Raw genomic sequence first — 15,939 nt, 5'->3', positions numbered from 1 at the left:
ACAAGGATTTTTGCTTTTTATGGTTATTTAGGGTGTACTAGATAACCATAGTAATAACCAAAGTAAATGCATTTGCATTTACTTTGAATAGCTTGCTGGAGTTTTTTTTGTGTATTTTCTATATACATGACTGTCCCTGGCTAACATACGATTTATAATTATGTAATTTATAATGTAAATTATAATGTAATTTAAACATGCCCCCAACACTGGTTACTGATAATCACAGCATCAAAATGTATGCTGGTGTTATCCTTGATGGGATAATAACGCCACACTAGATCATCACAGCTTTTACTGGTAATACTTCAACATTTAGTGCGTAGCTGTAAACGAACTGCTTGAGATGAGATGAGGCTTATAATCTGTGTGTGTGTGTGTGTGTGTGTGCGTGTGTGTGTGTGTGTGTGTGTGTGTGTGTGTGTGACTGCCGTCCAGATGTTTGAACTGATGAAGATCTATCCATGATTGAAATGTTATTAATAAAGGCAGTGAAAATCAAGTGCGCCGGGCTTTTCTGCAGTTGTTTCCCTCCTACTCAAAACTTCATACACAATTCAAACGATCGCTTTGGATTCGAAGGGGAAAAAACTCAAGGGTGGGTTATATTTTAATGCAAGAAAATCCCTATAAACTCAAGGTGAAAGCATTTTCCTTTGTCATATAGAAAATAATTATGACCCGCTCTTGAATTAGCAGCTTTAGTTTATTGCACTACAGGGAAAAATGAGATGCGGCTGCAAAGGGTGTCAGCACTCTGTTATCCCGACAGTTTAACTACATGCCGTACTCCTGAGATTCCTTCACCAGATTTAGCTGCAGATGCTGTTCAACCTGTTGAAGACATAAAGCAGAGCTGACAGAGTTGCTTACAGGCACAGAGGGTGAATCATTTGTGCAACAAACCATAAGTGGAATGACCTAGACAGATTCTACAATTACTCAAAACCGCGTACAGCCTGGCAGCGGGGTTAGCAAGAAGAACTGACTAAATGCTTCCCGCCTGTAATTGTGTTGGGAGGCAAGTGTGCAAACTAACTCAGCAGGTGACCCAATTTTTCACAGCGATGTTAGCAGATTAGGCTTGATTGCAAAGTAGATGTGCAGTAACGAGTGCTAATATATAGAACAGCATCTGTGCGAGCCGAAGGTTCAGGGTGAGCATAGATGCAAAGGCGTCTATTTGCGTTGTTGACAGCAAAGTTGCGATTATTTGCTTGCAAAAAAAGAGAAACTTTTTTTTTTCAATTATACGCATCAAATCACTTTTTTTCCCCCTCAGTGTTTATATGAGCTAGGATTTCCAAAATAAAATGATTTATATCTGCAAAATACCAGAATGATGAGTCTGTTTTTAAAATCAAATTTGGAAGCTTACATGGATTTTCTTATTATTTAGTCGAATTTTCTTTTAAACTGTGTGATTGATTAGTTGAAATGTTGGCCTCCTGATAGAACTGTTGGTCACCCCTTAATTCATTTTTTTTTTCAGTATTCTCCAAAAATAAACAAACCAAAATACAACTTTGTAACTAATTCTCTGCTATGTATGATCTCTTTGCCCATTTGGAAGACACATTTATATGCCAGCTTTAATTTTCTGGCCGATGGCTTGAGATAATGCTTTGGTATTTCCACATAAAGCTGTTTCCTCGTTGTGACTTCTATTTTGGGAAGTGTCCACATGCACATCGCAATGTGGATGGTGTTCTCAGGCTTGCAAGTTTCACCTTTCTTTCCCTCCAAATATAACTATCAACTTTAACTCATAAGATAAAAGTTTGCCTTATAGGATCATGGGACATGTCTCCAAAACTTAAAGCTTATGTCTCTGAGGTAGTTTTCAAACGGCAACATGTTTTTTTTTTTTTGTTTGTTTTGTTCTTTTGCTGTTGTTGTTGCTTTTGGAGTAACGGCTTCTTCTTTTCTGAGTGGCCATTCAGCCGATAGCAGAACAACACTTGTTTCGCTGCAGATAATGACTTTTTCTTATCAGCTTCAGTCAGCCTCGTCACAAAATCTTTCGCTATTGTCCCCTGATTGACGGACACATTTTTCAGCACGGCTTTTCAACACCGCAACACAGAATTCATCTAATTTCTGAACTGAACTTGGCGAGACATTTTCTTGCTCTTTATTCGTGCATAACATCGTTTGAACGGATTATTGTGGCATATAGAAATGTTTACCTAAGGATGAACCAGAGCTGTGACAATCAGCAATTTTGCACATTATATTTTGCTTGATTTCATTAGATTTTTTCATGTTTTTTGCCCTAAAAAGCATCTAATCCATAAATGCTGTGAATTAACCTATAAGAAGTTCACAAAGCTGCAGCATCATAATCTGGGCTTTTCCTAATTATCTATAGGGATTATAAACTGTGTATTGTTACAGCCAAAATTATCTATACCACTGGCAGATTAAGATTGAAAATGATACCCTACCTTCTTTTCACATTTCATCAAAAATAGCATGTGAAGAATTAGTTTCCATACCCTTCTGGATAATCAATTATAATTGTTGACCATCTTGTAATACTGTATTTCCACCGATTAATTTTTGATGATGAGTTTAAAGTTGTTTAAGGCTGGAAGGGCTGTTTACCATCGCTCTAATCTTTTGCTCAATGCATACATTCATAATCAGGTTCAAGTCAGAACTCCAACCGGTTTGCTCTGAAATGTTGATATTATTCCAGCCAGGAAAAAAAAAAAGCAGGTTTTTAAAATTAAAAGATTACTTTAAACCCAGACCTGCCATGGAAAGAATCATTTTAGTAAGTATTTTATGTAGATTACACAATCTGAAGTAAACAATAAAAGAAAATTATCTCACATTATTCTTGCGCTTAGCAAGCAGAAATAATTGGATCATCCCAGATGACCTTAAACATGAAAGTAAAGGGTTAGTCTGACTTTTTATTCAGAGTGGAAAAAAGGCAGGTTGTGTGCAAATATTTACTTTCAAAAAATAAGAGACTACAGTTATAGGATACGCCTTTTTACTTGTACTCTGCTATCCTACAATTTGCATGCAATTCCAGGCTAAGAAGCACACGTTTGACCTTATTATCTGTTTGTTAGGTACTAAATGTGAGCGTGATGGAGGGAGAGCAGATAACAGTGGAGGACACAGGTGGTCAAGAACCTTTCATCCTCGCCAATGAGTCGGTGCTGATGAGGGGCCTTGTTCTGCGCAGCTGGAGCAACCAGATCTCGATTCGTTTCCGTGGCAATCAGCGGCTCAATTCAGGATTCCTCCTGCTGCATTACCAAGGTGAGCCAAGTCCATTCAAATTTGATCAATCCAACAATTGTTATATTCATCTGGTTCACAACAGGTTGGCATAGAAAATTAGGCATTTGTAAGCAACCTTTTTTTTCTTTTTCCAAAATTTTGCAGTTTTTTTTTTTTTTTACCACTTATTGATTTTGGAAAGTGCAATAACATAAAAGTTAACTTTATTTTTAACTCGGTTTGTAGAGAAGTGTCTGCTTATCTCATAATACTCCCACAGGATCTACGTGGAAAAGCAATAAATTCTGTTCAGCTATCACATCATATTTGTGGAGCCACAGACATAATGAAGTGGTACAGTTCACTGCACAGTGGACATTTTGTCAACTGTCAGAAATGCTTGCCAAATTTAACCGTGTGAAAATAATGCTTTGATGTTTGATTTTTCATTTAAAGAAAAGACTTTAAAATGCACAGCCACCTCACACAATCACATATCTCCCACCCGTTTCAACTGATGATAGATAGATAGACAGTGAACCTGATTTGCTTTTCTTCACATCTGATCCTGTGACATGCAGCGTGACCTCCGGCTAACCCAGGATACCGAGGAGGAATTAGTGTCTCAGCTCAGAGACGTACTATTTGCTACTGCAACAAATGTTGACCAGTGATTTTCAGGGTGCTGGAGTCTCGCCTATCCGTGTTTCTCAACAGCAAACAATGTTTTATCTCACATGGAGGAAAGCCATTATAACACCTGTTGAACACAGGATAACTAGGTCAAGAACGCTGCTAAAAGATTCAGACATGTTGACTAAGCCATAGACAACTTCATCATTTGTTTCTGAACACATACAGCTGCAGCCCTCCATGAGTTTCCATCCTGATCCTCCTGACCTTGCTCCTCCTCTTTACGTTTTGCTGAAATGACTTGCAAACAGCTAGTTTGTCTTATAATGTGTGCAGATGGATCTTAGAGAAAATGTTATTTTCTTTCTTCCTTCATTTTGGGCTTAGATATCATTACGAATATTATTACTAATATATTATTACTAATACATAAAAAAAGTTAATCAAAATCTTACCTGGTGAGGACATCCAATGCGATTTGATTACTTTAGAGAAGTTAAGATTCTTGATTGGATACAATATTTGATGTTTTTCTAATCTGAAATTATTATTTTTTTCTTTAATATTTTGTTTTACCAACCAATGTCAAATATTCGAAGCTGCTCACTGGTGTCAGCAGGTTTCAGGGAAATATTTAAAGATAGTGCTTCAAATGGTTTCTTTCTTTCTTTCTTTCTTTCTTTCTTTCTTTCTTTCTTTCTTTCTTTCTGACTGCTCCTTTTAGTTTGGAGGCAAATCAATACATGGAAACATTCAATAGACCAGAAAAAAGTTTTATGTTGATACAAAAATATAAATTTTGAGCCAAGAACAAAAAAAAAGCTGAAGTTGTTAAATTAAAGCCAAGCCATTATTAAGGCGCAGATCTCATCTGTACTATAATGCAATGTACAGTAAGAATGTAGCAACACTATACTGTAAAGTCAGGAAACAACATGTAAAGGCTTTTTCCCACATGGCTATTCATCATAAATCTTGGAGTGAATCCTAAGGTGGTGATCCAGCACTACGACGACAAGAGTACAAACCGTGTCGCCAGAAATAAAGTTGCTCTTTTCCCAATCTCTATAAATATGATCCATACATTCTTCACAACCGTCCCTTGTTTTTTGCATGACATTGATCTTCTGTGCCGCTAACAATGTCTGTTTATCTTAGCAATAACACAAAGCGACCACCAATTACATGCCCCATCGATTTTAGCTGATGGGGGGAAGCCAGTGTACAAAGCATTCGCTCCTCTACTTTAATAGGACATTTTTGGTCAGTTAGAAAATGAAATAAAGCATCTAAACATTGGCGCTGACGTGAGATGAATCCACCCTTCTCGGTTATGTGGATATTATTGTGTGGTCTAGGCCAAATGATGACAGTGACAGGTCATTACAGTGACAAGTCATTACAGATTACACAAGCTATGAGTAGTGATGCAGAATAGCTATGGACAGATGATGATAAATTGTATTTCACTGTAAATATCTAAAGAGTAAGTCTTTAATGTGATCCAATAGGACAGTGACAAATGTGTTGATGTCAAAATCCATGTATTATTTCACTGTAATTTTACATGCAACGGTTTATTATTCACCCTTACAACTCTAGCTTGCTTTTCCATTAATCCTTTGAAAATTGCAGTGCCTTTCATGTAAGTGACTTTTTTTTGTTGTTGCTCATTTCATCATGTAAGAGCCAGAAATATCAGTGTGATTTATTGGAATTTCATCACAAAATGGTGTCATATGGGGAACTGAAAGTATACTTTTGGTAAATTAAAAAAAATCCGAAACATGTGTCATGAATTGGTTTTCAGGCCCTTTTACTCTGGCACCTCTAAAACAGAATCCAACCAGTTGCCTAATTTAGTTAAGTCTCAACCTGGGTGCAATTTAATCTCGGGGTAAAGTTGTTTTTAACGTTGTGACTTTGTAACAGGGACAACAAATGAAAAACTGCCTTTGGCTAACGCTGCGAATTTTTACTTCATTTGTTCTGTAATGTGCACCATCTCATCCCAAAGTAATGCCGTGCAGACCAAATCAATAAATTAGAATCTTATTAAAAAGTCCATTTACTTCAGTCACTACATCCACAAAGTGAAGCACATTATGTAGATTAATTACACACAGACTGATGCTTTCATGCATGCCTTTATTTGTGTTTATTGTGATGAATTTCTGCTTACAACTAATGAAACAAATGACATTTAATATTATAATACTATATTAGACCAATAAACAATGTAATTTTCATGCAGAAATGTGAGCTTAATAAAAAACATGAGTCATACCTACTTGAGAGTTGTTATTTTCAAAAACTACTTTTGATCTGACAAAGGGACCTCAGTTGAACGCACATTCTTATTTTTTATTTTAATGACAGTACATCATATCCTGGACACATTATCCCCATCATGCAACAAGGAGGGTTTTTTTTTTTTTTTGTTCCGACTGGGACAAGAAACTGGTCTGACTGAATAGATGAGGCATCTAAATATAGGACAATCCTAAAAGAAAACCTTTATAATCGACACCTGCGTTGAGTTTCACCTTCCAGAAGGACAACATTCCCTAAACGGACAGCCAACGTGGGTCATTGTTCTTTCTACTTCTGTACCTCAAACATTTCCCCACACCGTACATAAAAGTAAAGGTTTTACATAGCAGCACTTTATGTAGACTCATCATTAATCAAAGGTTTTAAATTTACATCAGAATGAGGAGCTTCAAATCAAATACCAATACTAAAGCCGTGAGGCAGCCCGCTATCTCCACTGACTGAGCATGCAAACAAGCAGTAGAAAATTTCATAGGGTTGAAAGTGATAACTACAATTTTTGTTTTATTTTATTCTGAGTTCTTTTAAGGTCAGGAGAGTCATATCTTTACATCAAAAATCTCCACTGGCCAAAGCAACAACCATTTTGTTTAGATTGAGAAATATTCATGTGCTAGTATGTCCCTGTTGAAGTCCAGAAACAAAGAACGAACAAATGTTTGTTTGTCTCTAGGGGGGCGCAAGACAGCCAAACCCCACAAGGCCGATAGTGGTAATTACAGAAAACTTAGTTCTACAAAATATTGGCTGAGGGGTGATTGATAGACATGCATGTGACTCTTTTCATATTTGTACTTCTTAAATAATTGAAAGTAGGTTTTTCAAACCTATTCACAATTATTTATTACTTAATGTTGCTCTGTAAAATGCAGATAGAATACGGAAAAGTTACAGGTTGTAATGGGATACAATTTCAAAAAGGTTAAATGCTTGTAGTAGTATCACTTGTTATGTTGATGTTCTCCCTTTACAGAAAAAAAATATATATATAAAAAAAATCTAACTAAAATTTACTGCAACTCACTTTATTCCAGCACAGTCAATTTAATTTAATACAGACAGGCAAGTCATATCTTCAGGATTAATTGATTTTTACAAATCAATTTGTAAAAAGTTGTCCACCAACAACCAAAATGCCAACAGATTGCACTAAATCTTCACATTGGCTTTTCTTCCCACCTCCTGTCCTTCAACAGGAAAACTCCTCTAAAAGATCCATGGTCAGGACAGGCGGCCATCTGGCTTCACCGGCCGGGGGTAAAGAGGACAGGGTGACAGACCAGCACCAGGTCCAAGGATACTTTGCTGTGGGCGGGGAGAACAAAAACAAAAACACTCAGGCAGTTAACATACTGTAATTGAGCATAACATCAATTCAAGAAAAAACACAACACACACAAAACAAAAAAATACAGACATATAAAATCCCCATTGCAGAGGCTTATAAAAGCTGAAAACTAATAAATAAATCACCAGCTTCAGCAAATTAAAGAGAACTTCTTACAGGTTGCTCTTAAGTTCTTAAGCTGTAAATCAAATTACCATGAATACTCCTCTCTGCTGTTATATTTGCAAGGAGTGCAACATTGACAAAAAAAAAAAAAAATGGTACAAATTTATGTTGGTGCTGCAAATTTAGCTACAACAATGAAAAAAAAGGCAATGGGCAGTTTTGTTAAGAAAAAATAAAAATGTCAGAGACAGAAGATTTTTCAGTTTGCGTTTCTCTGCTTCGTAAGCAGAATATCACCTTGTCCTTTAGAATGGGCTGTGAGTAATGTGACCGGACAAGCGTGGAAAAGGAGACAGAACCGTGGAGAGGTTTCTTCTCAGCTCCAGGTAATTAATATCTTCTACAGCATTGGCTCTTTCTGTGATGACAGACTGATGGATGCCTCTATTACATCAGCAGTGTGCCTGACACTCGGAACATGATTTAAGATGCGTTCTATGTTTAATGCAAAGACAGTACGTAAGGGTGTGGAATAAAGGAGGAGACACCAGTTTCAGCACATCTCCTCACCATTATCTTTTACATACGGTTCATGTGAGAACATCGTGGCTGTGCATGGATACTGCTACGGATAGCCATCCATAATTATAGTTCCCTCAGGTAAAGGTCTGAACAAAACTTTCTGCTACATGTCTGACAGTAATGTTTGAAGACTTTTTTTTTTATCCTCTCTTGCCATTCTTCTGAGAGTTGGTAGGATAAGCTCACTTCCATCTCTCCACTTCTTAGTCACAGTTTTATTGGTTTCCAAAGCGTTTCTTCATTCCTCTGACTATAGAGGTGAGCAAGCTTATTTCCTGACTTTTGAAAAAAAAAAAAAAAAAATCAACATGGCGGAAATAATTGAATCCCATCTACTTTGGTCTCTTCCATTTAAAGCAGCTGGCTAGAGAGGTGGCGTCACCTGCCATACACAGGGGAAACGGGAAGCTACTGCCTATTCTGATCATCTTAAAAGAGAAAAATAAAAATCACAAAGTAGGTCCAGATGCTTTTCTATTTCTTTTCACTGGTTAGGTTAGGAGTAGGACCTCTCTTCTATTAATGTGATAAATTAACCTCTCACAATAAAGGCTTGTTGACTTTGATTTTGTCTTGCTAACAGGGCAAAAAAAATCCCTCCACTTTAACTCAGTTTTAGTAAGTCAACAATAAGCAATAAAAACATATTTTTTTTGTTTTATGAATATTTAAGTTAATCTTGAAAAAAAAAAAAACATTTTCATACTTTTGCAAAGTCACTGGTAAAGTAGTTTCACGTCGATTGCTGAAATGGATTTAAATGTTTGCTAATCCTTTTTTTCTTTTCTGTTGTATTCAGTATGTGTGTGTATAAATATATAGATGCATATATGTTTAGTTCATAATGATGCACATTCTTAAATAAAGAATGCTAAAATAAATAAAGTAGTTTCACTGTTGTGAACATTTAATAAAGAAAGACTTGAATATTTACAAGTCAGTAACGTCAGAAATAAAGTGTTTCCATATTAACCCACATTATTGCGATGTGATGCATTACATGGCACATTAGTTTGGTTGGAGACGTTTGTGCAGGCAACAGCTACAGATATCAAAGAGATACAAGAGAATGAATTTCTTCATGGTTCAGAAAAAAAACACAGAATTGAGGAACTGAGGAAGAGAAGTAAGTAGTGAGATAAAGTTGGGATGTCATGGAAATGATGGGTGAGATGATTAGCTTACAACTAGAGATGGTGGAGTTGCAGGGGAGGAAGGTCAGGATACCCACAGAGGGTGAAATCAGTGGGTGGTGGAGGGCGGCGCTTGTTGATGAGGATTTTCGTATTATCAAGGAATAAGACGTAGTAGGCCTTACTGCCAGCTATAAAGCCAAATAATCTTTCCCCTGGCTGTTTAAATCCCCTGCCTCTTTAAATCCGCTGCTCTTTAGGTTCCTCCAGATTGGGCTCGTCGACCTCCAGCTTTGAGGACACACCTGCCGGTCACACCCTGCATGTATTTTGTTTTTAGGCGAACATTGAAAACCCAGAACGTTTTTACATCCAGCTGTACTAATTCCCCATTTATTTTGAAGAGGTTTTGATTTTAATAGGTTTAGTTTTATCTTTGCCAGTGCTGTGTGCAAGCATTTTCTGTCTGATTTTTAACTAATGTGCTGCAGTGACATCTATGGTGGCCACATGTCTTCTAATAATGGTGTGTGATTCACAATTTATCAAGGCTTCTGAGGAGCATTGACTGAATTCCTCCCTTAGTTCAAAGTTAGCTCTCTTTAATGGCCTTTATTGAATAAACAACCATTAAAATTGAGGATTTTGTCCAACCACGTAAATATCAATAGGCCATATCGGGGCAAAGCGATGGTTTTACTTTTTACAACTGAATCACTTTCCCAGAGACAACACCATCGATCTTTCTGTAAAAGGCAATGCCTTGATGCACAGCCGTGGACATGAGGCATGGATGCAATGACAGTCACCCCCTCCCACATGTCGCTTACAAAGGATTGCTGCTAAATCTGCTCATCACAACACTAGCTGACAAGAAATGACTAGTCATTGGAACAACACACGTTTCCCCTGACAACACAATTTTTATTTTCTTTAAATGTCAACGTAACAGAAAATAAATGATACTCCCCAAATAAACTTCCATTAAACAATAATGCCAATCTACACAGCATTCGTGGTTTGTTTTGTTTTCTGTCGCCCCCGTTTCATTATCTCCTGCCCTCACCTTGGCCAATTTGATCCAATTCCAGCTCCTTACATGATGGGATTCATTTAGGAAATAAACACACACACACCCACACACACACACACCCACTCAAAGACACAATCACGCAACAATATAGCAGTCAGTGGACCTAAAGCGAAATGCATTTTTATTTGTGTGTCCAAATTTATTGGGTAACTCACTATTACCGCTTTCCTCGACTCAACAATTCTACCGTACTCCACATAGCATTTGTCCATTACTGGTTGAAGAGGAGCATTCTCAATTTTAAGTACTTAGGCAAATGAAATGTGCATGCAGCAGAAAAAAAACACAACTAATTTGACGGATGTGTGAGTGAATGGCAAATGATTTTTTTTTTTTTTTTTTGAGAAGTGGTTGCTGCCTTTGAATGATTTCCCTCATTTTGATTATCTGGGGCTGGTGAAAATAACAATTGCATACAAAATACTCATTCATGGTTTTTGTATTTGTTAGCAGTGCTCCAGCCAATTTTTCTAAGTGATAATCCATTGTCAATACACGTATGAAACATAAGAATTATTAAGAAAGTCAATACTCAAGGATGCTTAAAACATCTATTTATTTTATTAAAAGGAGGGCCTGTGACTGTGGCGCTGGCTAGAGCAATCTCCTCACAATCACAGAGTGTCTTCAACAATCCTACTCCAGATACAAACTGTGTCCTGACAATGGAAAAATAAGCACTATATTGGTGCATGGGGGGATTTATTTAACACAAATTCTAGTTTTATACTACCTTTAAGAAACAGACCCTTTTCTACTATTTGCTTTGTACGATTGTTTTCTGGAGGTGTGGACTCTGTTGAAGTTTTCAGTTTTACATTATCACGGCTAATGTTTTACCGTGACGTACATATGTAAGATGACAGTGTAATGCTTGCACTGTAAAACAGCCATCCTCCACTGCAAAGGGAGAAGTGCCAAGCCGAATGAGGCGGCTGTGAATGTTAATTCGATATTTGGAAGCTTGGCCAAATTACATGAACTGAACAGCTTCATTCACTTCCTCCGCTGGCTTTGCCAAACTATAGGAAGACTACAGTTTTAAAACAGCATTAAAAAAAAATCAACGCCATTGTTCACAGTGATTGAATTTCTTCCGGAGAAATTCTTCTCAATGGGAGAAAACCCAGACAGAGAATTGAAGAGCGATTAGAATCGAGTGGAAGTGCTTGGGAAGGCAACGGTCAGACTAGGTTTATGCTACTTTGGCAAAAATTGGGTCGTTTCAACCCAACATTAGTAAAGTGTAGTAATTTAAATTTCTTTTTTTTTTCTATTTGACCATTTCTATGGCAGAGTATAACTAAAACCAAAAATATCACTCAGAGTTGAATGGTCACGCAGTTGCAACCTGACCTCACAGCAAAAAGGTCATGTGAGAAGTATGCGCCGTCGCTCCAGCTTCCTCAACTAAAAACATGCATGACGGGTTAGCTGGCCATTCTAAATTACCCTTTGACGTGAGTGTGTGGACGCATAGTTATTTCTTGTTTGTCTTTGTGATGGACTGGTGACCTCTCAGCAGATGAACCTCGCCTCGAGCCTATTGACAGCAGGAGATAGACTCCAGCCCTCCTACGACCTTTCAAAGCGGCTATAGAACAACAAGCTGTTGAATACAAATGGACGAAAGCACAATAATCCAAATTGGGTTGTTTTTAGTCTAGATGTTTTAGGAATACGTAAAAATGGAAAATATAAATTTACCTTGATATTTGTGTGCCGTAATGATGGACTTCTGACCCCGTCCAGGATATAAACCTCTTGCTCTCTAACGGCTGGTATAAACTGCGATCCTGCAGTGACCCTGAACAGGATTAGGTAGGTTACAGAAAATGAGAGCATGAGTGCAGCATTTTATCAGCAATGTTACAATTTATTTTTTATTTTTTTAATCTATGCTACCACCACCAAAACACTGTAGCATGATGCTGTGGCATACTGTTTATAACTGGATATGTGTCTATTAACAGTGTTCAGTCAGACAATATTTGAATACTTCAGCAGTCGTACGTGTCAATATTATTAGCATTATGTGCAATGTTTAAGCGCAAATAACACCGATTTTCATATTTGCTCTTTAAATGATGCAACATTGGGTCTAAAATTCTGGTTCGTACTTGTTGAGCTCTACACCTTATTGTATATGCGCATGTCTTCTCCTTGACATTTGTGCAAGAAAACAACAGAAAAAACAGACATCAGCTCCACATCTGTTTCCTGTGGCTCTACAGCACCAGCAGCTAATCTTCCTGGCTGCCTGCACCGTGGATCTATTATTTCTAATGGCAAAACAATCAGGCTTTATGGCCCAGCACCACATCTACTGGAATGGAAGCACCACGTAATTTAATACTTCAGGAATTGGCTCCACGATTTTTGCCTCTGGCTCCCCCGTCGTATGCTCAATAGGGATTTAAATGCTGCTATGATAATGGCAATAACTAGGTTCATTGGAGCTAGTGATAAACTATGAATGGAATGGATGACCCAAGGGCAGAGTGCTTTGTCCCTGTGGCTCACTGATTTACTGCAAAGCAAGGACCTGTTTCATAAGAAACCAGTGGCTTGCTCAAGAAGAAAAAAAAAAAACATGCAAGTCAGTGGTTTGAGAAACCTTTATGGCCATTAAGCATTTAGGGCTGTTTTTCCTTACGTTTTACTTCAAAGACTAATAGAATGACATTTCGAATAGACAATTTAGTTTCAAGGTAACAGCATAAAACCTATCACATTTCTTTTATTCTACAAATGGCTGGTTGAAGTGAAAACACTTCAAAGCCAACCTACAGAGCTGGTTTAATTTTTGTGCAGTTTAATCTTCACTTGCCCCACATCTCTTTGCGCAACACATTTTCACTCGAGAGTATCGAATTGTACAGTTACATAAAACCTACTGGCATTCCCTGTCCTGTTTGGCATTGGAGCTCTGACAGAAGTACCGTCTATAGAAGGTGGAAAAGGCTTTAACAGGAAACTAAAAGATTTACTTGTGAACAAGCTGTCGTTCTTTCGGATCATTTTTCTGTCCGCCGTTAACTTTACTCACTCTGTAATTTTGTAATGTTGAGGCTGGGGAACTTCTTGATAGACTTAAGAACCAGAGTAAAGGTTAGCTTAAATCAATTCAAGTGTAACTGGTTCATCTTTCAGACTTTCTGCTGGAACGTATTTCAATCGGGTGTTTCATACACCCACATAAATCGGATGCACGAAGCTATGGTTGCTTTACTGGCTGAGGTTTTTTTTTTTTCTTCACAACTCCACATTCAGATTTGCAAACACAACATATACATGAGTGGAACTTGTGCCAATCCTACCTGCTGTCTGCTGAGGTGTGCTTGAATCATTGTTGCTCCGTGGTCAGAGTCCTTCTTGAGAAGCCTCCTCAAATTAGGCCGGTCAAAGTTCTAGCTGTTTTCTGCTCCACACGCCTTTCATAATGCCTTTGTTGTTGTAGCGCCAACCACACTGGATCCAATTATGGTGCTGTTTCTGTTATTCACACATTTCAAGGAGTTTAAAAGTTTTAGTGTGGTCATTAAAGTCCCTTCACTAATGAGGTAGAACAGTGCGGTTATTAGACAGGAGGAGAAGGTTGTTTAATAGCTTCCATTAAAGACTTGCTTTGCTTACTTCATTATCTATGCTAACTTCATCCCATTCTACACCATTTATTTAAAAACAGGGACAGGACAACAATGCAAAGGAACTCCGGGAACATTGATCTTACCCCGCGGCAATCGTCCGTCTTGGACAGGCGCAGCATAGGCTATTCTTCCTCCCACTATCATTTTTACAGACCCACTGCGACGTTCGGCTTATCAGCCAAACCTTCATTTGTCAACATACTTGCAGTAACATGAATCACGCGGCGCTATTATTTACCGGGGCTCCAAACATCCCTCTGTACATTTGCATATTTTATTTGTTGGAAAATTACAAATAGCAGATGGAGGCTAGAAAGCGAGCTAATGCTCGATTTCACACCGATTCTAATTGTGTGAACGTTCGACAAGGACTGAGACAGTTGGCTGAAATGTGGTGTTTGATTTGTTTGAAGAAATAATGGGCAACAAAAGTCCACTCCCCTTCTATATGCAAATATTTAACAGTGATAAACAGTGATTTAGAGGGGGACACAACATGGCGAACACATACAAAACACAGATTCAAAATAACAGCGGTTGTGCACATTGTAGGACAGGATTTTGTCTGTACAGAATTGTATGCAAATTATCTGTTTATTTTTGCTCCATAGGAAATATCTATCTATCTATCATAGCTGATTAAAGATGCCTCTATTTTCTGTTTTCTTTCTGTGGCTTTCTCTTCTCTCCAGCTTTTGTGCTCAGCTGTACATTCCCCAAAGAGCCTGCGGGTGGAGAAGTCTCAGTGACCCATCTCCACGCCGGCGGGGAGGCCTACTTCAGCTGTTTTACTGGATACAAGTTGCAAGGTCCCAAAATGCTCACATGCCGCAACGCAACTACACCCTACTGGAGTGGAAAAGAACCTCAATGCGTAGGTAAGGCAACTAATTCCTCTGCCAAGTTTATTCAATATCTGCAGCTGGAATTGTCGTAGAGACACAGAGTGGAGCTCCGGTATTAGGGACCGCAGCCATGCCTACGTGTGATTTGGTTTGGTTTATTTGACTTTTGTATTACATTAAACCAAGCTATATTAAGTTTTTCACTATCTGACAAACATCTCGCTAAGAATGAAACTCCTAACATTTTTAACAACTGAAATCGAGAACAAAATCGAGCTCTCGAAAACAAAGCGAGCCTTTTTTTTTTTTTCTTCAGCCTTCCTGAAGAAAACTGGTAATTTTGATTAATGAACGCTTTTCACCAGAGTGTCTCCCACTGAGTTGATTTGAGAGACCAACTGTGCACAGGGAGCTATTCTTTAGAGACGGGGACAAAACAAAGCTGTCCGGACCTGGCTGCCTTGATTAGCACATGTGGCTGTCAGTCTCCTGCTTGTAAAGGCTCATCTTCCTGTTCCGGCCTTTCACATCGCCTGCATGCAGCTGCTCTCGGCTGATAGCATTACCGCTGCCATTTTGCCGCGTTAAGACACTCTTAGGCCCAGGAGAGCTGCCTGGTGTTGCACAGCCACAGTCCATTGGATATTGATGCAATCTGTGCACAGACAGTGACTTTTCTCTGAAATCCCCCTTCCATAGTTTCATTACATTTCTCATCTAGCTTTTACCCTCTAACTCTTTATCCTCTTGCTCCCTTCTCTTGCTCGGTTTCTTCTCATATAGCGTCCTGTGGGGGGATGATAAAGAATGCCACCTATGGTCGTATCGTCTCTCCTGGTTTCCCTGGCAACTACAGCAACAATCTGACCTGCCACTGGGTACTGGAAGCCCCCGAAGGCCACCGGCTTCACATTCACTTCGAGAAGGTTGCTCTGGCAGAGGATGACGACAGGTTGGGCTATACCTGACATAATTC

At 38.4% G+C, this 15,939-nt stretch overlaps 1 protein-coding gene and 1 long non-coding RNA gene across 12 annotated transcripts in view; one reads left to right on the top strand and one right to left on the bottom strand.

Annotated features, from left to right (window-relative positions):
- LOC148155417 (uncharacterized) overlaps window positions 1-15,939 on the bottom strand; it is a 354,212-nt gene that overhangs the window by 289,920 nt on the left and 48,353 nt on the right. The window lies entirely within an intron of this gene.
- Window positions 1-15,939, top strand: part of LOC106914852 (seizure protein 6 homolog) — a 50,315-nt gene that overhangs the window by 16,522 nt on the left and 17,854 nt on the right. Inside the window, exons 3-5 of the mRNA XM_088012480.1 lie at window positions 3,087-3,279; window positions 14,811-14,996; window positions 15,747-15,915. Of these exons, the coding sequence (XP_087868606.1) occupies window positions 3,087-3,279; window positions 14,811-14,996; window positions 15,747-15,915 (548 nt within the window). The remainder of the gene's footprint in view (window positions 1-3,086; window positions 3,280-14,810; window positions 14,997-15,746; window positions 15,916-15,939) is intronic.

The sequence above is a fragment of the Poecilia mexicana genome, unplaced genomic scaffold (assembly GCF_051168715.1).
Source record: "Poecilia mexicana isolate PSO_F unplaced genomic scaffold, ASM5116871v1 scaffold_14, whole genome shotgun sequence".
NCBI classification, from domain to species: Eukaryota; Metazoa; Chordata; class Actinopteri; order Cyprinodontiformes; family Poeciliidae; genus Poecilia; species Poecilia mexicana.
Note: the sequence above shows the minus strand (reverse complement) of the source record. Positions and strands in the feature narration are given on the sequence as shown.